The following is a 24,528-nucleotide window of genomic DNA, read 5'->3' on the forward strand; positions in this document are numbered from 1 at the left end:
TTTTACACATCCATGGTATAATATGCATATGCTTTACTGCAAAAAGTTGTAGATACAACTCACTGTATCTCAAAAGAAACAAAATTACAGCTTTCTGGCCTCAATGTATCATAGTGAACAAAAGATATCGTTTATATGATTAATGTACTAAGTTCTAAGTCGGAAACCAAGCTTATATATGGCCACTAGAGAAAATGTTTAACACTAGGATGAATAATACTCCGTACAAAACAATATTCATTCCTAGCAGGCTAGCAGTATGCCTCTGATTAATGAATGCCAGATTGAAAGTGTATCACCATGTTGGTCAATCTGAATATCGGGTCCACTAAAATTTCTGTCGAGTGATGGCAAAAATATCACTCCTTGGGTCTTTTGCTCATCGTCTTGCGTTTGTTCACATCAAGATATTTTTTCCTTAATCGAATAACTTTAGGAGTGACCTGCATGAAAAATATAGCATCAGTCAAGACTCAAGACTACCCAAAACTATATCCATCCTTATCAACCTCTTAATCTATGTATCCGATGGAACAAAAGATCTATACTTGCAACTTCAAAGGACAAATATAATTATAATTGCATTTGAGGTGCTAGAAAAGTGGGGGAAAAAAGACAGGTACGAATATGGAAAACACCAGTTCTCCTAAGAGACGGTCTTACAATAATGCCAATGTGAGACCTCACATATGATGGGTGGTTACTATTTTATTTTACCTTTTTATTTTGGTTTTTACTTTCTAGTCTGTTTAATGATATATCTCACGTAATTTAGTGTGGGATGGTCTTTCAAGAGTCTTGCTCAATGGAAAATAACGCTGACAAGCAGAGGCGAGGTGTAAAGGAAGAAAATTCTTCACTATATTGTTGCAACTCATTTTGTTAGGGAATAACACTCAGTGAACATTACGATAAATGTCATTATGGGTCATTCAAAAACAGCTTATGTATTTTAAAAGTACAATGTAAAATTGTAGTACATCAGGATTTCACTTACCTTGCTATAAGCAGGGGCCTTTAAAACATTAAGATAATGTAGTATTAAGATGCGCTAATTAAGACTCCACCCCTCATGGTCAAAGATGGAAATCTTTTGAGTCACTGGAGTAATGTTTTCTTGAGTGATGGAGGAAGACGGGTAGATATATGGATAATCATTTTCTGGACAGTTAACTTGCATATTTACGAGATTCTGAATGTTCGTGTACGTAAATAGTACACAATAACTGTAGCAAATGCCACCGTATCCATTGCCTATATCGATCAGATTCAATAAGAGATAAAAAGGTAAAGCTTACCTCAATCAGTTCATCAGATGCTACATATCCTATTGCCTCTTCTAGTGTAATCTGTATTCAAGATCAGAGTCAGCAACGTGATACAAACATGGAACATTATTAAAGTGATTGTTAGACAACTTTCATTTTTTCCCCTTCGCCACCCACTGCCCTTTTAAGCATGAAACAATAAATGATAAAGGCTGCTATACAAGAATTTTAAAGATGAATTTCGAGGCTTTGATGCACTTCCCCACCCACCTACTTTAGATCGACGAGGTGGCTAGGATTGAATCGGTAGGAACAGATCGTAAAATGTAAGATCCTACAAGTTAACTATAAAAAATAATTACAGAGATAAGGTAGGTTGAATCTCATGTTTAAATCTCAAAACACTAATATATAGAGTGGAACCCAAGAAATTTAAGGGAACTTTTTTTGTTTTTAATATGCTCTCCGTTTCATTACAAGCCGGTACACTGACTCAAACGAGGGCGGGTTTCTTTTTATAGCAGGAAGGTTAGGAGGGTTTTAAGCAGCTGGCTTCCACATAGCTACAGCTGCAGAGGATAGTCTCTAAAAGCTACAACCGTCTTTTCTTATTATTCTCCAGAAACATACAATGGTTTTGGCAATCACTATACTTACAGAGAACCCAAGTACTACCAAGACTGAGTCAAAGTTTAATAAATTGAAAAAAAAAAAGTCTAATAAAACATGAAAACGTTCACATTAGTTATAGGATTAATTAACAGGATTAATCCAAACTATAGCTCACTTTCTCATATTAATCCGAATTTTATTTTAACTCAAGATAAACCTAATATCGATTCTTCGTCTCATAATAGACTACAATGACCGGCTAGCTGATAAATTGGTTAAATGACCTCCCCTTAAGTAACCCCTTAGCTCAAGTGCCCAACCCTTCTCTCTCACCATATCACTACCCCCACAACCGCCACCATCCACCCACAACCAGCTCTGTCCACCTAACAGAGCACCTTCATCCACCTCCAAAGCCACTATAACAACAGCACCCCAAATTAACACTTATCCCAAATTAAAATTGGCACTCACTTTTCAAAATTATCGGAATTGTTTCAAGGCGGCAACATTTGACGACGGCAATGGGAAAGAGGTCGACGATGGCTTGCGCGGCCAAGGAGAAACAGGGAAGGTAAGATACAATTCACGACAGCGTGTAGCCGATGGTGAGCCCTCGTGGGTGCGTATTTGTAGTGCTATGGCTTTGTTGGCGTCGGTTAATGGTGATGGTGATGAATCCGAGGTTAACGGCTGTGGTTAATAAATTAGGCTGATTTCCTAAGACTTTCACATCTTCATTCTCTTTTGTCTTCACTTTCCCACTTTAAGACCATTATACCAAATTACGGACTACAAATTTACAATCTTCAAATTTTACAAACACCCAAAACTACACTCTATTTTATTCCATGTTTCATATTCCATCGATTAGAATCTGAAGTGCGTTACGGTTGTGGGTGGCTGTGGTGGTGAACGGCGGTGGAGAAGATGCTAATCACAGTGTGATGTTTGTGAGGGTTAAGCAAGGGTAGTGAGTACGGGGTGGAGTGGTGGGTATGAAGGTTAAGCTAGAGTAGTGATGGTGGAGGTAGGGGTGGTTGTTCTGGTGAGGAGGCCAAATATGGTTGTAATGATGTTGATTAAGATGGATGCTATGAGGTAATGTGAGGAGATTGATTGTTAATGGAGGAATAAGTGCTCTTTGAATGAAAAATGGTCCCACTTGGGCAATTTTTACCGGATTTTACAGGTCAAAATTTATCCAATTGCAATATGAGAAGCAATAGTAGGGTTAAATGTGGGTTAAAACTTAAAATGAAGTTTTGATTATTTTAAGAAGACGGTCTATAGTAAGGATTATTGCTGTCAAATAATCCCTTGGTTATCTAACAATCTTTCACAAATAACATTTCAACAAAAAATAACTATATATAGAAGTATAAAAGTAAGTTCAAAGTGATGTTTCGAAGACCACAAACTCATAGATACATCATGTGAAACGGAGGGAGTAGGTCAAAATTTACGTAAATGTTTGAAATGCAGTGAATTGTTTCAGTGATCCAAAAAGAAAATTGTACGAAATCCAAATAAACCGGTAATTACCATAATACAACATAAGTTACCCATGTTCAATCTCTTACAATCAAACAAGGAAATGAAATTGTATGCATAATCTGCTTTCTCCGCAGTGGCACACTTTCAGGAAAATTAACCATAGGAAAAAAAGACTGGAAAAGTCTAAGAAAGCTGCTAAACCAACATAATGATATTCACAATCACAACCTAAGAGAGCCCCTTTCCAACTTTTGCTTTGAGACACCTAGGAGTTACCATGGTAACATGACAATTCTCTACCCTAGTTTTTTCTTCGTGACAAGGCACAAAGCAATAACAAAGTAAAGATGAACCACGATCTTTAAGTAAGATTGGAATATGAAAGAGTAAAATGACATCTATACACTTGCTCGTTTGAAGGACAAAAAAAAGAGTGATACGGACATCCTTTTGACTATTCTTCACACCTGTTTCTCCAACCCAAATACCTCCTTAGTTTTCATTTAAAAGGTTTTTACTTAAATTTTTATTACTTTTTACTTCTTTTTTTCATCTCTTCATACTTTTTCCGCCTATCGTGTTTGTTTTACCCTATTTTTTGCCATTATCTCTCTCTATTGTTTCATTGTTTTCCCTGAACTCTCTCACTCATTGAACAATGAATCCTAAACCCTAAAATCACTATTAAAATACAACTCTCACAGTATTCAACACTCATGACTAAATCGGAGGACCTTTTTTTTTATCATAAACCTGGTTATGTCAATGAAAAATTTAAGGCACAAGTTTCAACACAAATTACAATTATATTTTTTTCTAAATCTTCAGACTTTTTGCAAATTCGCATACTTCTCGTTAGGGAACAGAAAATAATTTTTACAGAAAGCAAGAGATAAGGGCATACAAGGCGAGGTGGAGTTAACTTCACGTTCTCATCCTTGTTAACTGTACGTATATTGGTAAGCTCTTTAGCTCGAACGGGATTCACCTATGACATGAAAGTCAATGTCAGTAACCTTTATGTCTCTAAAATATAATGTCATCATGGTAGATATCTAATAATTTAACAATAGAACAAACACTTATTCATACATCAAGATCCGTGTCACGAGAATTTTCCCCAATAATCATGCCATCGTAGGTCTGTACACAATAAAACAGTAGGTCAACAGAAGTTTACAAGCAAATGAAGGCACACCAAAAGGTTCTTGAAATGAAAGGTTCGTGAACAAATTTCAGAGACACTCGACTTTGTAAAGAGAAGATTTGAATTTCCCCTCTCCAAAGGGAGTGAGAGAGCACATTGACAAATATTGTAAGACAAAAAGGCCAATTTAAACCTCCTGTCCAGGGGATACAAATAGAGTTCCACGGGCTTCAAGACCCGTCAGTGCATGAGCTGTAATTGATCCATGTCCCATCGACACCTGCATAAAAAATAAAATAAAAAATAAAATGAGAACCATATCCATGATGAGTTAATAACTAACCGGCACAATTTTGAATCCAGATGCTCCATAGTCCATACAGCTAAAGGAAACCGAACACTTGCTTAAATGTACAATCACCAAGAGCGAATTTTTATTAAGGGAGTACAATTGAGATTTGAGTGATTTACTCGAGAAGAGTTGACGACTAGAGGAAAAGCAGGTTCAGTGAAAAGCTAAACAACTTTATTAGGATAGTTTTCATATATGCCTCAATCATGTTAACAGGATAAAGCCTTTTTTCTTTCAATAGGACTGTAACAGCGAAATCAATAATAGATCCCTACACTTAGATAATACTGGTAGGAAACAGAATACCACAAGTAAAAATGAAAGTCAGTTTGCTCCTTCAAGTCACATGTAAAGCACATGCATCAGTGATAAGGACAATGAATTTTCAAAATAGAGAACATATAACTGGATTGACAATGCATTTTAAACCTCAAGAGCTAACATAACTGAAACGGAAATACTAGAAGTAACATAAGAGAGGAATATACCAATACTCCTTTCCTCACATTCCCCAACGGACCACGATGCTTTCCATAAGCTATCAAAAGTAAGCATGAGACGGTTAGTAGAACACCAGAACCACAAGCATCAATAGAAACTCTAATGGGATGAGCCGAACAACCACTATCATGAAACAGGAAAGGGAAACAATTACTTGTGAAAAGGCAATGTGACAGAACTCAGAAGTAATACAGATAGTCAAACAAGATAGAGACACATCCTGATATATAGCAACACTCGTATTATCTGGTTCTATAAATGTTACTACATCATAACCCCTACACTTCAGTCAATAAGCCTATTATTCGTTTATGTGAGGGTTTATTTAATGAAATGGAATACCATTCAAGAATCTATAAAACAGACATTTTGCATGTTAGACAGATCATATGGGCAATACCTGGGATATTGTTTTATTTTACTCAACAGGCGTCTAAGAGACTAAGACTCCTGGTAGCAGTACTTACTTTGATACATAACAAACAATCAGCATACACTAGCAGGGGAGAAGTTCAACATATTGACTTGGAAGTAACAGTTATTCAGCTGGAGAGAATATACCTTTTGTTGGAGCAGCAATTTCTCTTGTACGACGGTCTTTTCCGTGTTTATTTGCAAAAACTGACCACTTTTTGGTAAATAGTGATCATTTTTGGTTAATAATGGTGACCACTTTGAAAAAAATGGTCAATTTTTAGTCATAAAAAACGGTCACTATTTGCCGAAAAGTAATCACTAATTATCAAAAAGTTGTCACTTTTTTCTCGTCGCACGTACAAAGGTCGTACAAAGGTCTTACAATAGAATTTGTGTTGTTGGAGGGAGATGTGGATTATAACACGCTATTTTAGGTATAGTGAATTAGTGGTGTTCAAAATTTATGACTGAACTAGGAGGGAGGTTTTCCTTTTCCCCTAAAATCAAAGGACTTAACAAAGAAATGATGGAATAAAGTTCAACATATAATAAAATATCATCGCTAAACCAAACCCTTGGGGAAAGACCGAAAGACAAACTAGGATTAGCCCTTCAAAAAAATCGTTAAAAGGACTTTCGGAAAGAAAAATCACTGTGCCAAAAAGGGGTTTCAAACATGAACTTAAACAAACAATTTTTAAACTTTATGACAAAAATACATTAGGTAGGATATCTGAACGAGGAAAACAAAAACTAAGGCTTGGCACCAAAATGAGTCAGGGTCGCCTAACATGAATCGAAATATATGACCATCAAATCATCAATGTTAGGTGAAAAAACAATGGAACAATAGACCAGAGGAAAGACACGACAGCACAGTGAATCAAGATAGGCAACAAAACTTATTATGAAGAGAAGGCGGTAGGGAAATTACATAACACATTGGAATCTTAAGCAGAGATTTAAATGGGAGAGATAACTATGACCATGAATCAAGAGAAATGAAATGCAAAACATTGATGAAGATAACAAAGAGAATAAAATAAATAAATAAAAATAATGAGAAGTTGAGAACCTTAAAAAATGACTAAAAATGAAAGAAAGAGGTTAAAAAAATAGCAAACGAAAGGTTAGGGGAAAAAAAGTCAATCCCTATCACCCATATGAATCTTTCCTTCCATTCCTCCTCCAAAGCCACATTTTCTTCGATTCCAACTACCCATTAGACCCACTTTGCTTTCATATGGTTTTGGTCTTTCCCTACCTTTGATAATCATATTAGAAAATGAAGTAATATGTAGTTTAGTCCGTTTGTTAATTATCATGTAGTGATAACAGGGGAAGCACAAATAAATTAAAAAAAATACTGCAGCAAACATACACTGGAATGCTCGGTGCATAAACCCTGTTCCACGTGTAACACTGAAAAACACGCTTCTATAGCCAACCAAGCCCCTGTAAATTAATCCAAAGGAATAGTGAAGAAGTAGATAGACATAGATACGTATCAAAAACAACCAATCAGATATATTAGAAAAATAACATTCATGACTATCGGTATTTCTTTGCGCCTTTAATATAGCAAGACGTGGATAAGAGTTAAGACTACCGTGTCACTATTTATAGTCAAACTATGTCATGGTTAATGGCAGATGAAGATTGTGGTATATTAGGAAACCCCCCATATTTTGTAAAAATTTGTAAAAGCTAACATGGCGTGACTACAAGCAATATTAAGATTGTCATATTCATATTATGTGTCCAAGGTTGGATTCAGCTGTAATTCAAGATTATGGTATGCTTCTCGCCGAAAACGAAGCATTATGCAACAGTGCATGATTATCCACAACCACACATATCTAATGCTTCCAAGAATTGTCAATTGCAGAGCTTAATGATATTTAAATGGCACATAAATGTCCCAGAAAAGAACTAAATCCAAACACCAGATATGATTCACAAACTGGTAAACATCCTTAAACCGGTAAGTATCTAAGAGAACCATGTTGCTGCAATGGATTAATTGATGTTACTTATTTAAAAAGATATATATAGTTGAAGGTTAGAAAAAAGTTCAATTGCAGATTTATGAAAACCTGTTACAGCACAGGTTTCACATATCGTCAATTATAGAATAACATATGGCAACGGATTTCTGCACCCATGGCCCCATCTCAATCTCAAAATTGTAAGAACACACAACACCTATACACAGGATCCTGACAGTGTTGGGTTTCGTTAGTTCACCGAGGGTTCAGAGAGTACGCAATCTGTATCGTTACAAGTCTACAGTTAATGAGGAGCCTATGAAGTCCACAAAAAACACGGACGCCTTTTGGAATCGTTTTGTCATAAAACAGAAGAAAATACCATCTAAATTGTGGTGCTAAACTTCTCCAATACACTATATTATTAACCGGGGGCGCATTTCAAATATGAGCACATCCTAAGAAGTATAAATTTCGTAGTTCAAATAGCTCCTTGTTTTCTGATGTTTCCTTGGTTCGTTAAATAGAATTTCCAATCCCAAGGAAGAACAAAACCAACAGTATTAGGCGACTATAATCCACAAAAGGAATTTTCAGAATTGTATTACCAATTTAATTACAATTATGCTGAACCCGTAATATGCCCAAGAAATACGGAGGTGGCAAAGAGCGACACGCGTAGAAATTGGCAGCAGAATGATAGAAGAGTGACAAACCTTGAGGGGCATGTCAGTAACATTCTTGTCCTGCCAACATGACCAGGCACAGGACCCATATCACAAACTTCGCCTCGTCTGTGAGACAAGGCCTCCATTACCATGCCTACATGCTCCTCGTCAACCTGGAATAATGGGCCACGAAAAACAAAATAGATATAGATAAAAAAAAATGTCGAAAGCAGAATCCATTTATCAAGAAAAAAAAAAGTAGATTCACCTCTACAGTCACTTCCTCCAATGGTTCAAGCTTTTCACCTTTTTCAACTTTGTACCTAGTATAGCACAACCATCCGTTAAGACATCCATACAAAAGACAATTATTTAACATTGAAACAGGTGATTGCTGATATGTACACATTATATATTCTGAACTTTTACAAAGCATAAAGTGTCGTAACAAAGAGATGCTCTAAGACACATGCAAAACTTTGTACAACATATACTTTCAGCAAATCCGAGGTCAAAAGATCAAATTGTAGTCACATAATAAACGCATGCTATGGACCTTACATGACTTTAGGTGGCGATACAGACAACTCAAAGCCTTCACGCCTCATGTTCTCAATTAAGATACCTGTGTTCATAGTATAGGCGGCAAAAGTTAGGAAAAAAATATATAAAATTAACTCCGAATCTATATACATTTTTCCCGTCACCATTTAATGATCACTTGCCTAATTTGCTGAGGCCTTATATTAATTATTCTGTTTCACCGAAGCCTTTCCTTAAAAGCAAGCTTTTATTTTTTTCACATGATCTTAAAGAGCATGCAGTAAGCCAGTAAGTACGAAAAATAGAGCATTTGATTATTGAAAGTGTTTACATGATTCGCCACTTTGTTAGTAAGACAAAAAGTTGTGCCATAATCTATAGAATTCATAATTTATCAAACAAATATTTGATCATTATATTGATTGTACAGAACTACAAGAAATAAATAGACAATGTTCAGCATTTGAAAGGAATCTTGAGGAAGACGCATCAAACTTTAAGATACAAGTAATAGTCAACTTTGATGGATAGAGCTAAGTATACAAAAACCAAATTACATTTCGCTCTAACCCCAAAAATACATTAAAAAACATCTTTGTATTAAGGTCCTCAGAAAAATAATCCAGGTCCAACAGATATTTTAAATTCCGTTTTCACGAATATGACACAATGTTCTGCCTAAATATTACCTTACTCTTTTAAAATGACTAATTTACTCATTTACTGTACTAAGGTCACTCACTACAAACTACAAGTATATAGATATTTAAAATATGACAGTTGTGAGCAAGTATAGTCTATCTTGCCAGCCAAGTAAAAGTAGAGCCAACATGGATCTTACCTAGTTGAAGCTCTCCCCTACCCTGCACCTCATACGATTCGGATAGTCCGGGTATCACGTTAATAGCAAGATTTGTCTCTGCCTCTGCCATCAACCGTTCTCCAATTTTTCCACCAGTCAACTATGCAAGCAAACAAGAACAAAAAGGTCACTTCGAAGAAATTAAATAACCATTGTTCTGGGAAAAAAAATTGTGTAAATCTAAAATACACCAAGAAACCAGATATAATATTTCTAGTATCACAGGCAAAGTGAACCAGGAACACAGCGATATGATGTTATTTCATTCAACGAAACCAGATATAATATTTCTAGCATGCAATACCGGAGAAAAATAAGGTCTTACACTGACGCACTCTGTAAATACCAACATTGAGAGAACAATATAGATATTAAACAAGACGCTTTAACCAGGGATGTAGAACCAAAACCCTGAAAGCAGGTTCGACAGAGCAGTAGAGTGCTCTAGAGCAGTAGAGTGCTCTACCCAGATATACAGTTGGGATAAAAAAAGTGAAACATTTGAAGACATGACAAGCATTTATTGTTGAGGGTTTTGAAGAACCACTAAACTAACCAGCATAGCAGTCAACTTTGCTGGCGTTTCGTTTGGAGGAACTTACAGAAATGAACAGACCATCTCTAAGCTTTTCACTTCACTGAATCAATAACACGATACAGGTGACACTACTTGCCGTATTCCAGCCAGTTCCCTCTAACTTAGTTTTGCAGCTTACCTAGATAAGTTAAGGATTTCAGGAGTGCCTACACTACAAGGAATATTCACTATTATCTCGTATACCCGTGTCTGACACTTGAAACAATAATCAAGGCCAAAAAGATAACTAGAAGGCTTTGTACAAATAGCCGAGTCAAACACTTGAAGTCTTGAACATGCACCCAAGTTGGATACGCCTAAAACTACTATAGATACATTCCCATGAACTTCTGTAGTCTTTTTGGTCTAAAATGAGCAACTGTTTTACCCAATCCAGCTCAACAAAACAGTCCGATTTTTCCTCCACAGTGATAAGGGGCTATAATATCTACAATTTTAATTATAAACCAGCTCCCCAAACACGTACAAAATTTGGCCAAGTGTCGCCTATGTTACTAGGAATATTCCCACACAATTTAACATGCTTATACAGAAAAGTCAAGGTTTCTCAGGATTGTCTGTGTTACTAGGAATATTCACACTCCCTCGCGCACCCATGTCAAACACTTACAAAAACTTCAATCCTCTATATACCAAGGGAATAAGAATTCTCAAATGTTTTCCCTCCAAAATGCATTCACCTAAATAAGGAAACAAGTGGGACTTTCTTTCATTAGTCTTATTATTTTTCCATTAAAAAATATAATCTTATAATTAAACTATAATATTTTCATTAAACTCAAAATCATGATCTTTAAATTAGAACAATAAAATTGGCACAAAATTATAGATCATAAATTGTTAAATCTTTCATTAATGCAGTAACTATTACTATAAAGAATGACTTGACACATACTAACTCCGTATAAACAAAACTGTAAACTGATATTATTAGCTTAAAAAATCATTAAAATATTTGGAGAAAATTTATAAAATGAAATCATTAGTTGTGGGTTTCATTAAAATACACATTTCATAACTTTACTCTCTTTGATTAGTTTTCCATTTCAATATTTTTGTTTCATATCAAAATGCAATGGGGTGAAATATTAAAAATTAATGAGGTGTCGATTTTAAATCTACAAGTAATACCCTAAAAAATAAAAACTCTATATGTACCGCGCATGCATTGCGTGTGATCAATACTAGTTAAGAACATGAGGAATTTTAGAAATAGCCAAGTCAAACGCTTGAACATGCACCCAAGTTGGATGCTCCTAACCAAGCCTGAGAAACGTAGGCAAAGTCCAAAAATCCAGAAAAGTTTTACTTTTTCCAAGAGATTTATCTTTCTCGGAAAAAGAAATTACAAACACCTTTAGTTCATAAAAATACAACAGAAATTAAGTGAAATAATTTCTCACTGATGATGAAAAAAATAAAATTTTGAAAAGTCTGAACTCAAGAAACAAGTTACCAACGAGATATGAAGACAAAGCCTAGAAAACATGAAAGAGTGTCTTTTCGTATATGGGCGTGACTTTTAGGGCGTATCTTCTTACATGGGTGTAACCCCTTGGTATCTTTGTGTAGTCGGACATTACCTCTAAGATGTCATTTTGTACATGGGCGCCGCCCCTTGGTGTCCCTTATTAATACCATATCTTACTTATAAAAAAAAAACACAAAGTGTTCTATCATTGGAAGTAAATTTGTGTAAATCCAGCAAGAAAATTAAGAAACATTTGCAAATGTCAAGGAATTCAACACACATTATCCCTTGAGATTCAAGGAGACACGAAGTCATGGACTGCGACAATCAGAAGTCAGAGCACAACCATGCTCCAAAGGATCCAATTATTCTCCCTCCTCCCAGCATTAAAAAGAAAAAGATCACTGATATGACTGAAATGGCAGATAGTGTAAATTCGAGGATGTAATTACTTACATGAACACCATCTTTACCGGCCAATGGGGAATCATTGACACCAAAAGTCATTGAAATGGTCGGAGGATCCAACTCTACTGTCGGAAGGGTCTCCATGACCTGAACCATGCAATAACATAAAGGAATGAATACCAATTGAAACAGAAAGCATGACAGTGCCATGGAAAATAGATGAACAACATACAACACAGAAAAGTAGACAAGGAAACAGTTTACAAAGTAAAAAAACATTGCTATCACCTCAACAAGACAACAATGATCAATATCATCCGCAGCAATAGAAGTAGTGCCTTAGTCCCAAAAAATTTTGGGCAGGCTAACATAAAACCTCCAAAATGATTTATAACATCTAAATCATACTCCCTCCTATTCAATCGATTCTTTACGTTTCCTTTTTTTGTGAGAAAAAATTTGAATAGGCGTACAGAATAAGTTGGGAGAGAGAAGCGATGTAAATACAACAGGGTAGAAATGGAAAGAAATGCAACAGTTGAAGTAACAAACTTCCCTATACATAATAGTTAAACAACGCCAGACAGCTGGACTATGAAGGCATACTATAATATATATTAAAGCTGTAGTCAGGCTTCAAGTTTCACTTTTGACCTAGAAGTGAATAAGAAAACACTATGATTGGTTATCCACAAACTTGTTCAAACAATTGCACCTATTAATTGAACTGCCTGCCATAGCACTAATGTTAAAATCCAAGACAATATCATGAGATACAGAACCAGGATATTAAGATTTTAAGACGGTTTTGGGGCACACTTAAAGTTATTCATAGACTAAGAATGAAAATAAAGTCGATTTTTCATGAAGGATATTGTCTATATCTAGCTTTGTTACTTCCGATGAGGATTACCCTCATGGTGGTGTAATTTGTTATTCAATCAAACTACTGTTATGAGGAATGCACAAGGCATTTTTCTGATCAAAAGAGAAAAAGTTCTACAACTCAATACCTCCTATCTTCTGTTAAGTTTTACATCACCTAAGAAAATGTGTATCATCTATGTTTACTCGTATGAAGAAAGGGTCGGATCAAAAGTCTGGTGCAGTCCAATGTAGGACAATTCAGAACATAAAGGTGAATTTTGTTTTAAAATTAGACCTCTCCCGAGAACAAAGAAATTCCCTTCCTTATTATTATCAGCAAGTCCGGTAAGAATCACTCTTAGAAAGTAGTCTCATTTGATTGAATAGTTGACCCAACCCCCCCCCCCCCCCCCCGGCCCTCTTTGCTCAATGGATCCAAAACATCCATGCTGTTGCGCCCTTAATTGAAAAAGGAAATTCATGAAATTCATTTTGCCCAAATAACTCAATTTTCGTCCATGAACTATTTGTGCCAATGGATGAGTTTGATATTTGGATATTATTTGTATTCATAATTTGGCAGAAAGAATACGCTGCTTCAGCTGGACTTCGATCCTTGGCTCTGAACTGAATCATTTCTGTTCCATTCCCAAGTCCCTGAATATATGAAGTCGATTGGGCCGTCCCACCTATCAGAACGACCGGAAATGACTTCTCTTACCCTGTACCTGTAGGTATTACTCCCTCCAATTCTATATTTTCTTCCCCTTGTTTGTGGGCACGGAAATTAAGAAGATGAATAAAATAAGAGTAAAAAGTTGGGTGGGGTTTGGTGGTTGGAGAGAGGGATGAATAATTATGAGTTAAATAAGGAATGGTGGGGCCAAAACATTAAGGAAAGTAATAAAATATGAGTAAAAGAGTTGGGTGGGGTTTGGTGATAGGAGAGAGAAATGAATAAAATAAGAGTAAAAGTTTCCAAAATAAGAAAGGGGAAGAAAACCTGAATAATCCGTTTTAGGAAATAGGAAAGAAAATATAGAATAGGATGGAGTATTTTTTTGTTTCCACTAAAAACGAACAAATCGCAATTCCAAGAAATTATAGAATCAGTTTTCAGCCAAATCACATCGCGACGACTGTTTCTGTCATGCCGTAGCCGTCAAACTTACAGATTTGTGAGTCAGGGCCACTCATACAATAACAATAGCGCTTATTCGCGTGGGTATACTATCAGAGGCTAAAACATGCCATTTGTTGTCCCATAAGAATGCCAAGATATTTGAGTTGACACAAATCTTTCAGAGTTGATTAGACTGACCAATTCTCAGTGTTTCTCCATCTGTATCACTTTCGTCATCCCACTCGCACACCTTGCCAGACTTTTTTAGGTTTTCTCCTTTATTTTAACTGACAGAAATTCAATGATTACAATTTTCCCTTCATTAACCATGAGAACTTTTTAAGCTGACACACAGATGAAAGTGAATAGACATTCTGTTCTGAGGCATACACAAATAAGCATTATTTGCTTGCATAAAACAAACATCAGCATTATCTATTTCCAGCACAAATCAGAAAAACAGAGCAAAAATGGTGAGACACAAGGCCTGGCCCATCAAAATGATTGCCAGATTCAAAAGCAACTTAGTGAGTTTACCAACCTCAGTATTTGCAACAGTATGCCCAATAGACGGAGTTGCCAATCCTGCGATGCAAACAATATCACCAGCTCCAGCGCTTTCGACAATAGCCATGTTTGTGCCTTTCTTTTTCATCAGTTTCACAACCTAGAATGCAAAGGTTAGAAACAATATATGACAAATGACGCTAAGTCTCATAATCGCATATGAATGCTGGAACATGGAGCTCCCAAACAAAAATGAACGAGCAAATTTAACCAGCTACACTAATGGAGCCAGACTCAGTACTTTGGTTGTTGATAATGATAGATTGAAGCAAAATGGCTCACTGACGCCGTTGCACTTCTTTCTATTGGGATGCAGAAGTTCTTCGACGCAATTCTTGACGCAATATTCATCTTGAGTCATTTTGAAACAGCCTCTCTATGTTGCTAACACAGGGGTAAGGCAGCGTACATCCAAACCCCTTACCCCGCAATTTACGGGAATCATTGAGGCACTGGGGTAATGTTGTTATTGTACACTTCTTTCTTCAAATATTATGGTAAAATATTCAGAGCATACACAGATATGAAGTACTTAGAAAACATGATTCAAAAGAAAGAACTCTGCATTGAAATAATGACCACAATAAAGATAAAGAGAAGGCGTGATGATAAATAAAAAGCATTCTCTGATAACAAATTAATAACTTTATTTGCTTCAAAAATAACACTTGCTTCAAAAACATGATTGTGTCCTTGTATTAATAGGAAGTTTGAAGAGTCATGTCATGACAATGTTATAGTTATCCATTGCTACTAAAACATAGGTTTCAACATGCTAAACTCTGCAGAATCCTCTTCTTATGCGTTCTATGACACGAACGAAACAGAAAGAAACGATTATGTTTTGAGAGTACTAATTTGCACTTATCAACCTACAGATAACCCTCGATCATATAAGTGAGTAAGTGACAGACCAATCTGCATATAATGGACCATCAAAAAGCATATAAACAGAATAACCTTTCCTTCTTCAATCTTTTGTACTCCTGCATCAGTACCACGCAAACCGTGTACTTTGTCACCAACGCGGACAATACCAGAATGCACACGACCAGACAATATTCTTCCAAGATAGGCGTCTTTCTCCATCATCGAGACCTAAAAAAGGCTGTCAAAGTTCTTTCAAAGCTATTTAACTATGCAAATGCCAACTAAGCAAAATAAAAAAGAAAAACACATAAAAACGGAAATCCCTGACTGTAGCCTCAATATATGTGAACTCACTACACAACTAAGCCATATAAAAGATCGAAAAAGTTCAGATTAACATATTTTATATATTTCACACACACTTCTCAAATCATCTACTGTTCTTTCGATTCTCTTTTCATCAAAGAGAGCACATGACAGAAAAAGAAAACTATACATACCATAGCGGCTATGGTATCTACAGATATCAATAACATTCTTCAAAGGTAAAATCTGGCTCTAAAAAAGTCAAAGGTTGAGATTGACAGATTAAGCTTTCAGAAGTCTAAACGTGATTACTAGATTCGTAATTCCACCAATTCGAATTCGTAATACGAATAGGCAATTCGCTCAAAATAGAGCATAATTCGATAAAATTATAACCAAACACCATACTTCGATGTAATCCGAATTCGTAGTTCGCGATTCGTTAGGCAATTCCGGTAACCCAGGTCTGATCCTGATCCCTAGCTGTCTATCATCTCTTTTATATCTACGGAGCAAAGTCCAAATTCATAGATAAAATACTGCATAGACTGAAAACCTATATACTAACCAGCATCTGGAAAGGAGAATCCAGGCTTGCTGTCGGAGAAGGAACGTGTCTGACTATAGTATCAAGGAGCTCAGACATATTTTTGGCATCATTGGGGGGGCTTTTGGTGTAGTTTAATGACGCCCACCCTTCTTTAGCTGAAGCATAAAGAACAGGAAAATCCAACTGTTCCTCTAAAAGAACAGGAAAATTCATCACACGGTTAAGTTGGCAAAAAAAAAGATTTAATAGCAATAGTAGGCAGGCCTCTCATTTGGACAACACACCTGATGCTCCAAGGTTAGCAAAAAGATCAAACACCAGGCTCTCTACTTCATCACATCTCTCCTCAGATACTGAGCAGGAAACGTTCAAGTGGAAACATTGACAAATTAGTAAAGGAATATAAAATGCACAAAACAACTTTATATATTCTTCAATAACTCAAAAGTTGACAAAAACTATTGCGAACATTATGTTGCAAAATTTGAGATACTATGCTCTAAAGACAGAAATATCTGAGTGCCTCTGCTCAAAAGTTTAGTAGCAATACTAGCAATTGAACAAATCAGATGAAGTTCTCAACCATTAATCAAAACTTGCTACAATCCATGATCATGAATCACGTTTTGTGACACATCCGATGCATATTTGACCATTATTTTGTCTCAAATAATATTACATTTATTACTTCCTGACATAATTAACTAGATTTTGATAATCAAAACTTGCTACAATCCAAAATCATGAATCACGTTTTGTGACACATCCAATGCATCATTGACCATTATTTTGTCTCAAATAATGTTACATTTATTACTTCTATAGCTTCCTGACATAATTAACTAAATTTTGATAGGGAATGTACAGATACTTCTTTGAACGTGGTTATCTATTATGTCCCCCACCCCAAAAAAAAAAAAAAACTACAAAATGTTGGCCTGTAAAAAGGAATATAACTTGACAGGGAATGTAAGATGATGAGAACTACAAGTACATAAACATCCCTACCTAGCAAGGAAGGTCAGATCTAGCAAATACATATGGTGAGGAGCCAAAGATTTGGAGTGAACTTATAAAGTTCTAAGATGAAAAATCACCCGTTAGTTTAAAAATGCGCAAGGCGCACCGAGGCACTAGGGGGCCGAGGCAACGAAGGCGCGCGCCTTTTTGACGCGAGGCGCCCTGTTTTTTATATCAAATTTGTAATTTCTAAATAAAATTTTGGCAACAATAGCCTTTTTAGGAGTTTTCAAGTTGTCTAACATGACAAGGAGCGAAGTTAGAAATAATGGGGAAAAGAAACGGTGAGCCTTGTCTAAAAGATATGGAAAGTGCGTACTAGTTAGCCTCGTTAGGTGAGCCGTGTCTAAAAGGCGCACCTAAAATGGACCGAGGCGTTTTGGCTAGTGCCTCATCCAAGGCGCGCCTTAGGCGCACTCAAGGCGCGCTTTTTTAAACTAAGTTAATTTTCACCTCAAAACCTTGAATCTGAACATATCAAAATGCAAGTCCTATACTCCTATGTTACTCAGACTGGAAAATATCTAACTGTCGGACTCTTCCAAGATTCAAATTTTAAGACAAGAGAGCTCTATCCTAAAACTAGGATACAAGTAGGAGGACACGCCTTAAAAACAGAAAGCTATTGTCAAAAATCATACTCTAGGCTTCATATACCCTTCCCTTCGTCTACTTCATGTAATATTGTCTTTACAGAGAAGGGTCAAATTGGGTCAAATTGGTAAGTGTCTGGTATCAGTTCCACACCCAAAGATCCCGTATCTCCATATCCTTAAGTGTCGAAATGAGAGTGGCTCAAAAATTGGAGAGTCGAAGTATCGGCTGCAACCTATCATAAGAATGTACGACGGCTTTGTACCTTATTAATATTAAAATGTGGTCTCAATAAAAACTAACAGAGCAAAGTTTTTTTCTTAGAACGTGAGAATTTTCTCCCTAGAACATAATAATACAAACTGCAAAGCTCACCTGAAGGCTTATCCACCTTGTTCAATAGGAGAATAGGACGCAACCCATATTTCAAAGCTTTTGCCAAAACAAACTTAGTTTGGGCAAGTGGACCTTCACCAGCATCAACAACTAAAATTGCACCCTCTACCATACCGACAACTCGTTCAACCTATTTATCAGAAGTAAAAAGTAAATGGTTACTATAAACATTAGTTGCAACCAGACAGAAAATATCAAGGTTACACATGCAACAAAAGATTATCTACACAACATGAACTGGATGAAGGATAGAGAAGCGAGGCAATAGAATTTTACTCCCTCCATAATAACACGGTAGTCCTTTATTTTTTTGCATGTTTCCGGTAAGAATATCATATAACCAAAATAATCAAGAAACAGTTAAAATTTAATCCAAACACCCCCACCACAAACAACCATAGGCCCAAGCCGCCCAACAGGCCAAACACTACCACCGCCCACAACCTAAACACCTCCACCGGACCGCCACACAACCTAACACAGCTGACCATTTTCCACAACCCCAACACCTATGCCATCCACAACCAATCAATTGCCCGACCCTCTTGATTTCAATCAGCCGCAACACAGCCAACACATCAGCCCTCGTCGCTCTCCTCTTCCTCTCGTGATTCTTGACCGCCTAACTGGTTTGTCGTCAACCAACTTTGAATGCCATCAAGCCCTATTTTGACTACAACTTTTATCTCTCATAAAACTCATGTGGGAAGCAGATTTGAGTTTAGGGAATGGAGGGAGGTGGGGGTTTTGAGTTGCAAGGAATGTGGTTGCTAGGATGGAGTTGGTCGGCGGGATGGAGAGATCAGTGAGGGGGTGGCAGCCACTGGCTTAAGGTGAATATTGGTGGAGAGAGGGTGGGAGTTAGTGTGGTTGTTGGTGAGAGGAGAGACAAGGATGCTGGTGATTAGATAGGATAATGATAGATTGAGTATAATTAGACGTTAATGAATATTACTATGGGTCTAACCTAAGATTTAGAAAGTGGTATTTTTGTATTTTAGGGAAGGAAATATTGATCACTGGGGGTGTTTGGTAAAGAGTAGATCAAGAAGTTTTTGGCATATTGAGACCTTTTAGCATATTTGATCAATCAATATGCTATTTGGGGGTGTTTGGTAGCTAGCATATTGAAATAGTAGATTTGGGTGCAATCTACTATTTTACAATATGTTGCTCCTCCCAGCATATTCAATTAGTATATTAGAAAATATGTAAATTAACGTTTTTTTTCCTTGAGAACATATCTTGTCATAGTTGCAAATAATTGTTTCATGTCCATATTAGTCATTTTATAAAAAAAAATTAAACAATCTGTTAATCTGAAAGTGTGATTACCAAACACCATTGACAAAATCTGCTAATTATATATTTTAGTCAAACCCGTAATATAATCTGCTTTCGTAATTGTTTACCAAATAGGGCCTAGTAATTTTGCCCATAACAAATCAAAATTAGAAAGAAAATAACAAGAACATCAAAGCATTACATCACAAAGAGGAAAGTAGGATTATCACGTCAGTACAGAGGGAGTACCATAGAAAAGAAAATCCTAAGTTATTCAGATGCAGCCATGACAAAACGACACATATACTATAGACTAAAGAAGAGTCACGGTAATAAAACCTGTAATCCCATTCCACAAATCAAAGTAAAGAGAGACTTATTCACGTCTAGTGAAGTAACCAAACTTGCTCCTCCGCCAAAAAAAGCACGAAAAGAAAACCCAACACACTGCCATTGCAGTGCAAACTATTACAAAAAGAGGCAGATACCAAAATAGCCATGTCCTCAAGCTATCATGAAATACCATATTTTTAAAATCAGGGAATGATAAGTGATGGCTTTAATTAACACCTGAAGTACAAAACAACTGCTTCTCAAGAAAATTTAGAATCTACTTGCGAAGCCCCATCATTAACATCAATTTTCAAAATTCTGAGCTCCTCAGTCCATTTGTTTCCTACTGATACAGACCTGGACAGTAGGCCTTCAGTTTTGCTCAGCACAAGGCACAAATTAATATTCGAAGTATAAAAAGAAAGCGATTATCAGGCAACTTGCAAAAGGCCAACAGTTAGTTGCACAGGCAAATCTATCAACCTTTCTTCTGGAGATTGGTGTCACAAAACCAACCATGCCCTCCATACTACGTAGAAATTCCTCATTAGAAACACAATCTTTAATGTCAGATGCATCCAAGGTCTGTCATCACCAGACTATGCATAAGAAAACCCCAATCTCATCATTGTACGAATAAATATATCTTCACAACCAAAGTGTTTCCTAGATATGACACTCTTGGTTGATCAAGCAGCAAACCACAATCTAGTTTTTGTTTTATAGAAAAATAAGATAATCGTTAAATTAAAGAGGGAAGGAGGTCCTCATAAGAAAGCATTACAAAGAATGCCCAATTCCTTTGTATAAAGGTAGATGGGAAATCTTTAAGAGCACTGAAGCATTAGCCCATGCAGAACCCAGAAAAACAACACTGCCTCAAATATAATCACAAGAATGTCTATTCCCTGAAAAATACTAGAATCACACTCCAGCCACACACACACTCGGTAACAGCAAACACGGCACATCTCCATGACTGCTTCCCATCTTTTGCACTACCCAAACCTTGAACTTTAGTGATGAGATTGACCCTGAACTCACTCACTGAACTTCACGAATACTTATCAGCCTTGGCCACAAATTATGAGCAACATCACAATGGAGGAATAAAGCACTCCAGTCAAACAATTTTTCAAGCACATAACACACTTATTCGGGAATAAATGCGCTTCTTTCTCTTGGGAAGACGTGAAGTACCAGTCCTTTAATGCAATTCTCGACGCAATTTTCATCTTGGGTTCGGAAATAGTCTCTTTGTGTTGCTAACATAAGGGTAGGCTACCTACATCCGACCCCCCCTACCCCGCAATTTGAGGGAGCCATTGAGGAACTGGGGTAATGTTGTTGTTGTTATTGTATAACACACTTATTAGGGCTAACAGGATTGCCATATGTGTTTATTCTTCCTAAAACCATCCTCCAGCAAAAGCATCTTGCTTTCAAAGGTACTTTAGATCTTCAAATGCTTTCTATACCAAGTTCATCGTCGACAGAATCGGAGTATCGGACATGTGAGAGATGTCATAAAAGATTTGAAACAGAAAACACCAAACAAATTACACTCTCAAACTCTAAGATCAATGTCTCCTGTCAATTGTATAATTTCTAATATTGAAAGTAAGGCCAGCACTCAATAACTCATCCATCTCCTATTCATCAAGAGACCTTGGCAAACAGATCCCAAAAACACCAAACACAGTAGTAAAATTCGAGACGATGCCATCGTGTAAGATGGAAAGACCATAAATGTGGGGAAATTAAAGAAGAAAGAAGCAAATATTTTTCGTCCATCTTTCCAAAATAAAACATGTTTGCCGTTGCCTGCCTTATATTAATCAAAGCAGTTTGAGATAAAAGCAATGAACTCTAAACCAAGCCTGAACTGAGCTTCTACGAATGACAAGCCAGGATTTCCGTTTTTAAGATTGACCAAGACAGTTGACTAGATTCCCAAACCTATAAGGGTGGCCGTCAATGATTTCCTCAAGGATAGGGTGATATCGAGGTTGGGTAGCATAAGTTTATTTGAGATCCTATTGTCGAGTATTATCAACAAGCGAGCATAGAGGCTTTCCCTGCCACTTATGAGACTTCTGGTTAGGTACATACAGTGTGTGATGTTACATCAGCTAAGGCAATGGAAGAGTACAAGAAATGAATGTTCCAGGCTAAACACAGAAAAGGCAAAAAAAAAAAAAAAAAAAAAAAAAAAAAAAAAAAAACTTAAAGGTTTCACATTTGCAAGGAGTTAAATGCATTGACAATATGGACTGTATGATTTCAAAAATTTTGCCTTGATAACCAAGCAGCCTACAGCAATGTTCTTTTGGCTCTGAGATATAATGTGAACAACACTTAAACCCTATGTGCCTCTTTTTCAGTGTGGTAGTAGATAGCGTTCTTCATTTTATTAAAAATCAATTGGAAAGCTCGGGTGTCCATGTAAGGGACCAAGGGTCAACGAAAACAATCTCTCAATCATTCATGGGAAAGGTTCTGTATGTCCATCTCAGACCATTTGTCCCGATCAGAGTATGAGTCTTTGGAGGCTATGTTGCTCGGAGTCTTCAATATTACCTCACATACCCGTGTCGGACACTGGACACTCGGACACTTCATTTTTGACCAAAAACATGAATTTTTTTAATAAAATAGATGAATCCGACACTTGGACACGTACCCGTGTCGGATACTTGTGACCGAGTCCGAGCAACATAGTTTGGAGGTTTGAAGGTAAAAACAAAGACATACAAGCTCACCATAGACTGAGCTACTTTCTAATTTAAAGGTTTGAGAGGCATATACTAAGAACCAATAGTAACATACCTCCCCACCAAAGTCTGCGTGTCCAGGTGTATCTACCATGTTCAGCTCATTCTCCTTCCATTGAACAGAAGTAACCTGCTCACAGAGAGAATTTATCAAACCCTTGCTCTATTAGAGACCATACATCAACCACAGCTACAAAAAAACATATTGCTTGGCAGTAGAATCATGCTTTCAGTTTCACAAAGTAGCACATCATAAATTCAGTCATCCGAAAACACCAAGGAAGTCAAAATATACATTAGATCAAGAAACCATGGCGATGCGTCAATGCCAATAGATAACATGATATAGTCAACAAATTCGTGCAACTCTCTCCAACTAGCAAATATTTAAAAGAGTAAGAAAAGATGAATCCCTTCTCCCTCCCTCCCTCCGTTACCTTCCCTTACATTTCAATCAAGAGAACATTGTAAATAAAACGTGTAAAAAATTCTAGTGAAGCGCCAAATGGAGTGTCCTTCAAAATAGAAACCTTCAACAACTGAAATTAAAAAATGGATACTTTCTTCAATCTAAAAATGGCAACATTTGGAAATTAATGGTTAATCAACTCAACTTTGACAATTAAGTATTAACATTTGAATCGATTATCTTCTCAAGAATAACAAAAAGATTAGATCACTCCCGCACCTTTCTGGAATTAAATTCAACTAGAACTACAACCTTCACTTAAATACGAAAAAAGGTAGCACTATGAACAACGGAGAAGAAGGGCTAGCAGGGAATTCCAAGCAAACGAAATAAAAAATGAAAATTTTCAAACTTTATCCCAATTACTCTATCAGGCGATTTCTTAGTTCGCCTCATAAATTTCCAATCTACACATATTCTCCGAACTTCAAATCCTAAAGCCCGCCACCAACTAAGAAAGCTACAATTATCTATGATGCAATGAAAAATATGGTTTGCTGGAACCAACTGGCCGTCAAAACAAGATAGAGCTGAAAAAATGATGTTCCTTCCATAGTAATAATCGATTAAAATATCTCTCGCAAAGAATAAAAAGGAGTAAGAAGTAGACCTTAGAAGAGATAGTGATACCGCGCTCGCGTTCAAGGTTAATAGAGTCCATGGCGCGTTCATGGGGGATATCAGCGCCGCACTGTCGGAGAAGGCGGTCCATGAGAGTTGTCTTACCATGATCGACGTGAGCGATGACGGCGACGTTGCGGAGTCGCGCGGGATCGAGGTATGACGTCGGTGGTGCGGCGGCAGCGGCGATGGAGGAGGCGGAGTAGTGGCGGAGATAGTGAGGGGATAAGTAGGGTTTTGATTTGGTGGCAGTGGAGAAGAGGGATCGGAGGAGGGGGCCACTTAGCATTTTTGTGGTTGATTTGGGGAACAGATTGGGGGAAATGTGGTGGTGCAGTTGGGGGTGCTAAAACCCTTGAGTTCTTCAATCCAGGGTTTTAGAAGAGAAAGGTAGAATGGCTTACGACCTAAACTTGTACTCT

The 24,528-nt window shown here is 36.8% G+C and overlaps 1 protein-coding gene across 1 annotated transcript; it reads right to left on the reverse strand.

Moving 5' to 3' along the window:
* On the reverse strand, positions 1 to 24,528 carry LOC141616768 (uncharacterized). The gene is made up of 19 exons (XM_074433900.1): positions 24,096 to 24,528; positions 23,072 to 23,146; positions 18,605 to 18,755; positions 16,900 to 16,968; positions 16,634 to 16,806; positions 15,850 to 15,987; positions 14,864 to 14,989; positions 12,381 to 12,479; positions 9,835 to 9,955; positions 9,012 to 9,075; positions 8,719 to 8,773; positions 8,499 to 8,623; positions 7,176 to 7,249; positions 5,365 to 5,414; positions 4,718 to 4,804; positions 4,470 to 4,520; positions 4,282 to 4,365; positions 1,299 to 1,349; positions 1 to 443 (listed from the first exon to the last, which is right to left on the reverse strand). The coding sequence occupies exons 1-19, from the start codon at positions 24,393 to 24,395 to the stop codon at positions 360 to 362; spliced, it is 1,977 nt and encodes a 658-aa protein (XP_074290001.1). The 5' UTR covers positions 24,396 to 24,528; the 3' UTR covers positions 1 to 359.

Source organism: Silene latifolia, chromosome X (assembly GCF_048544455.1).
Source record: "Silene latifolia isolate original U9 population chromosome X, ASM4854445v1, whole genome shotgun sequence".
NCBI lineage: Eukaryota > Viridiplantae > Streptophyta > Magnoliopsida > Caryophyllales > Caryophyllaceae > Silene > Silene latifolia.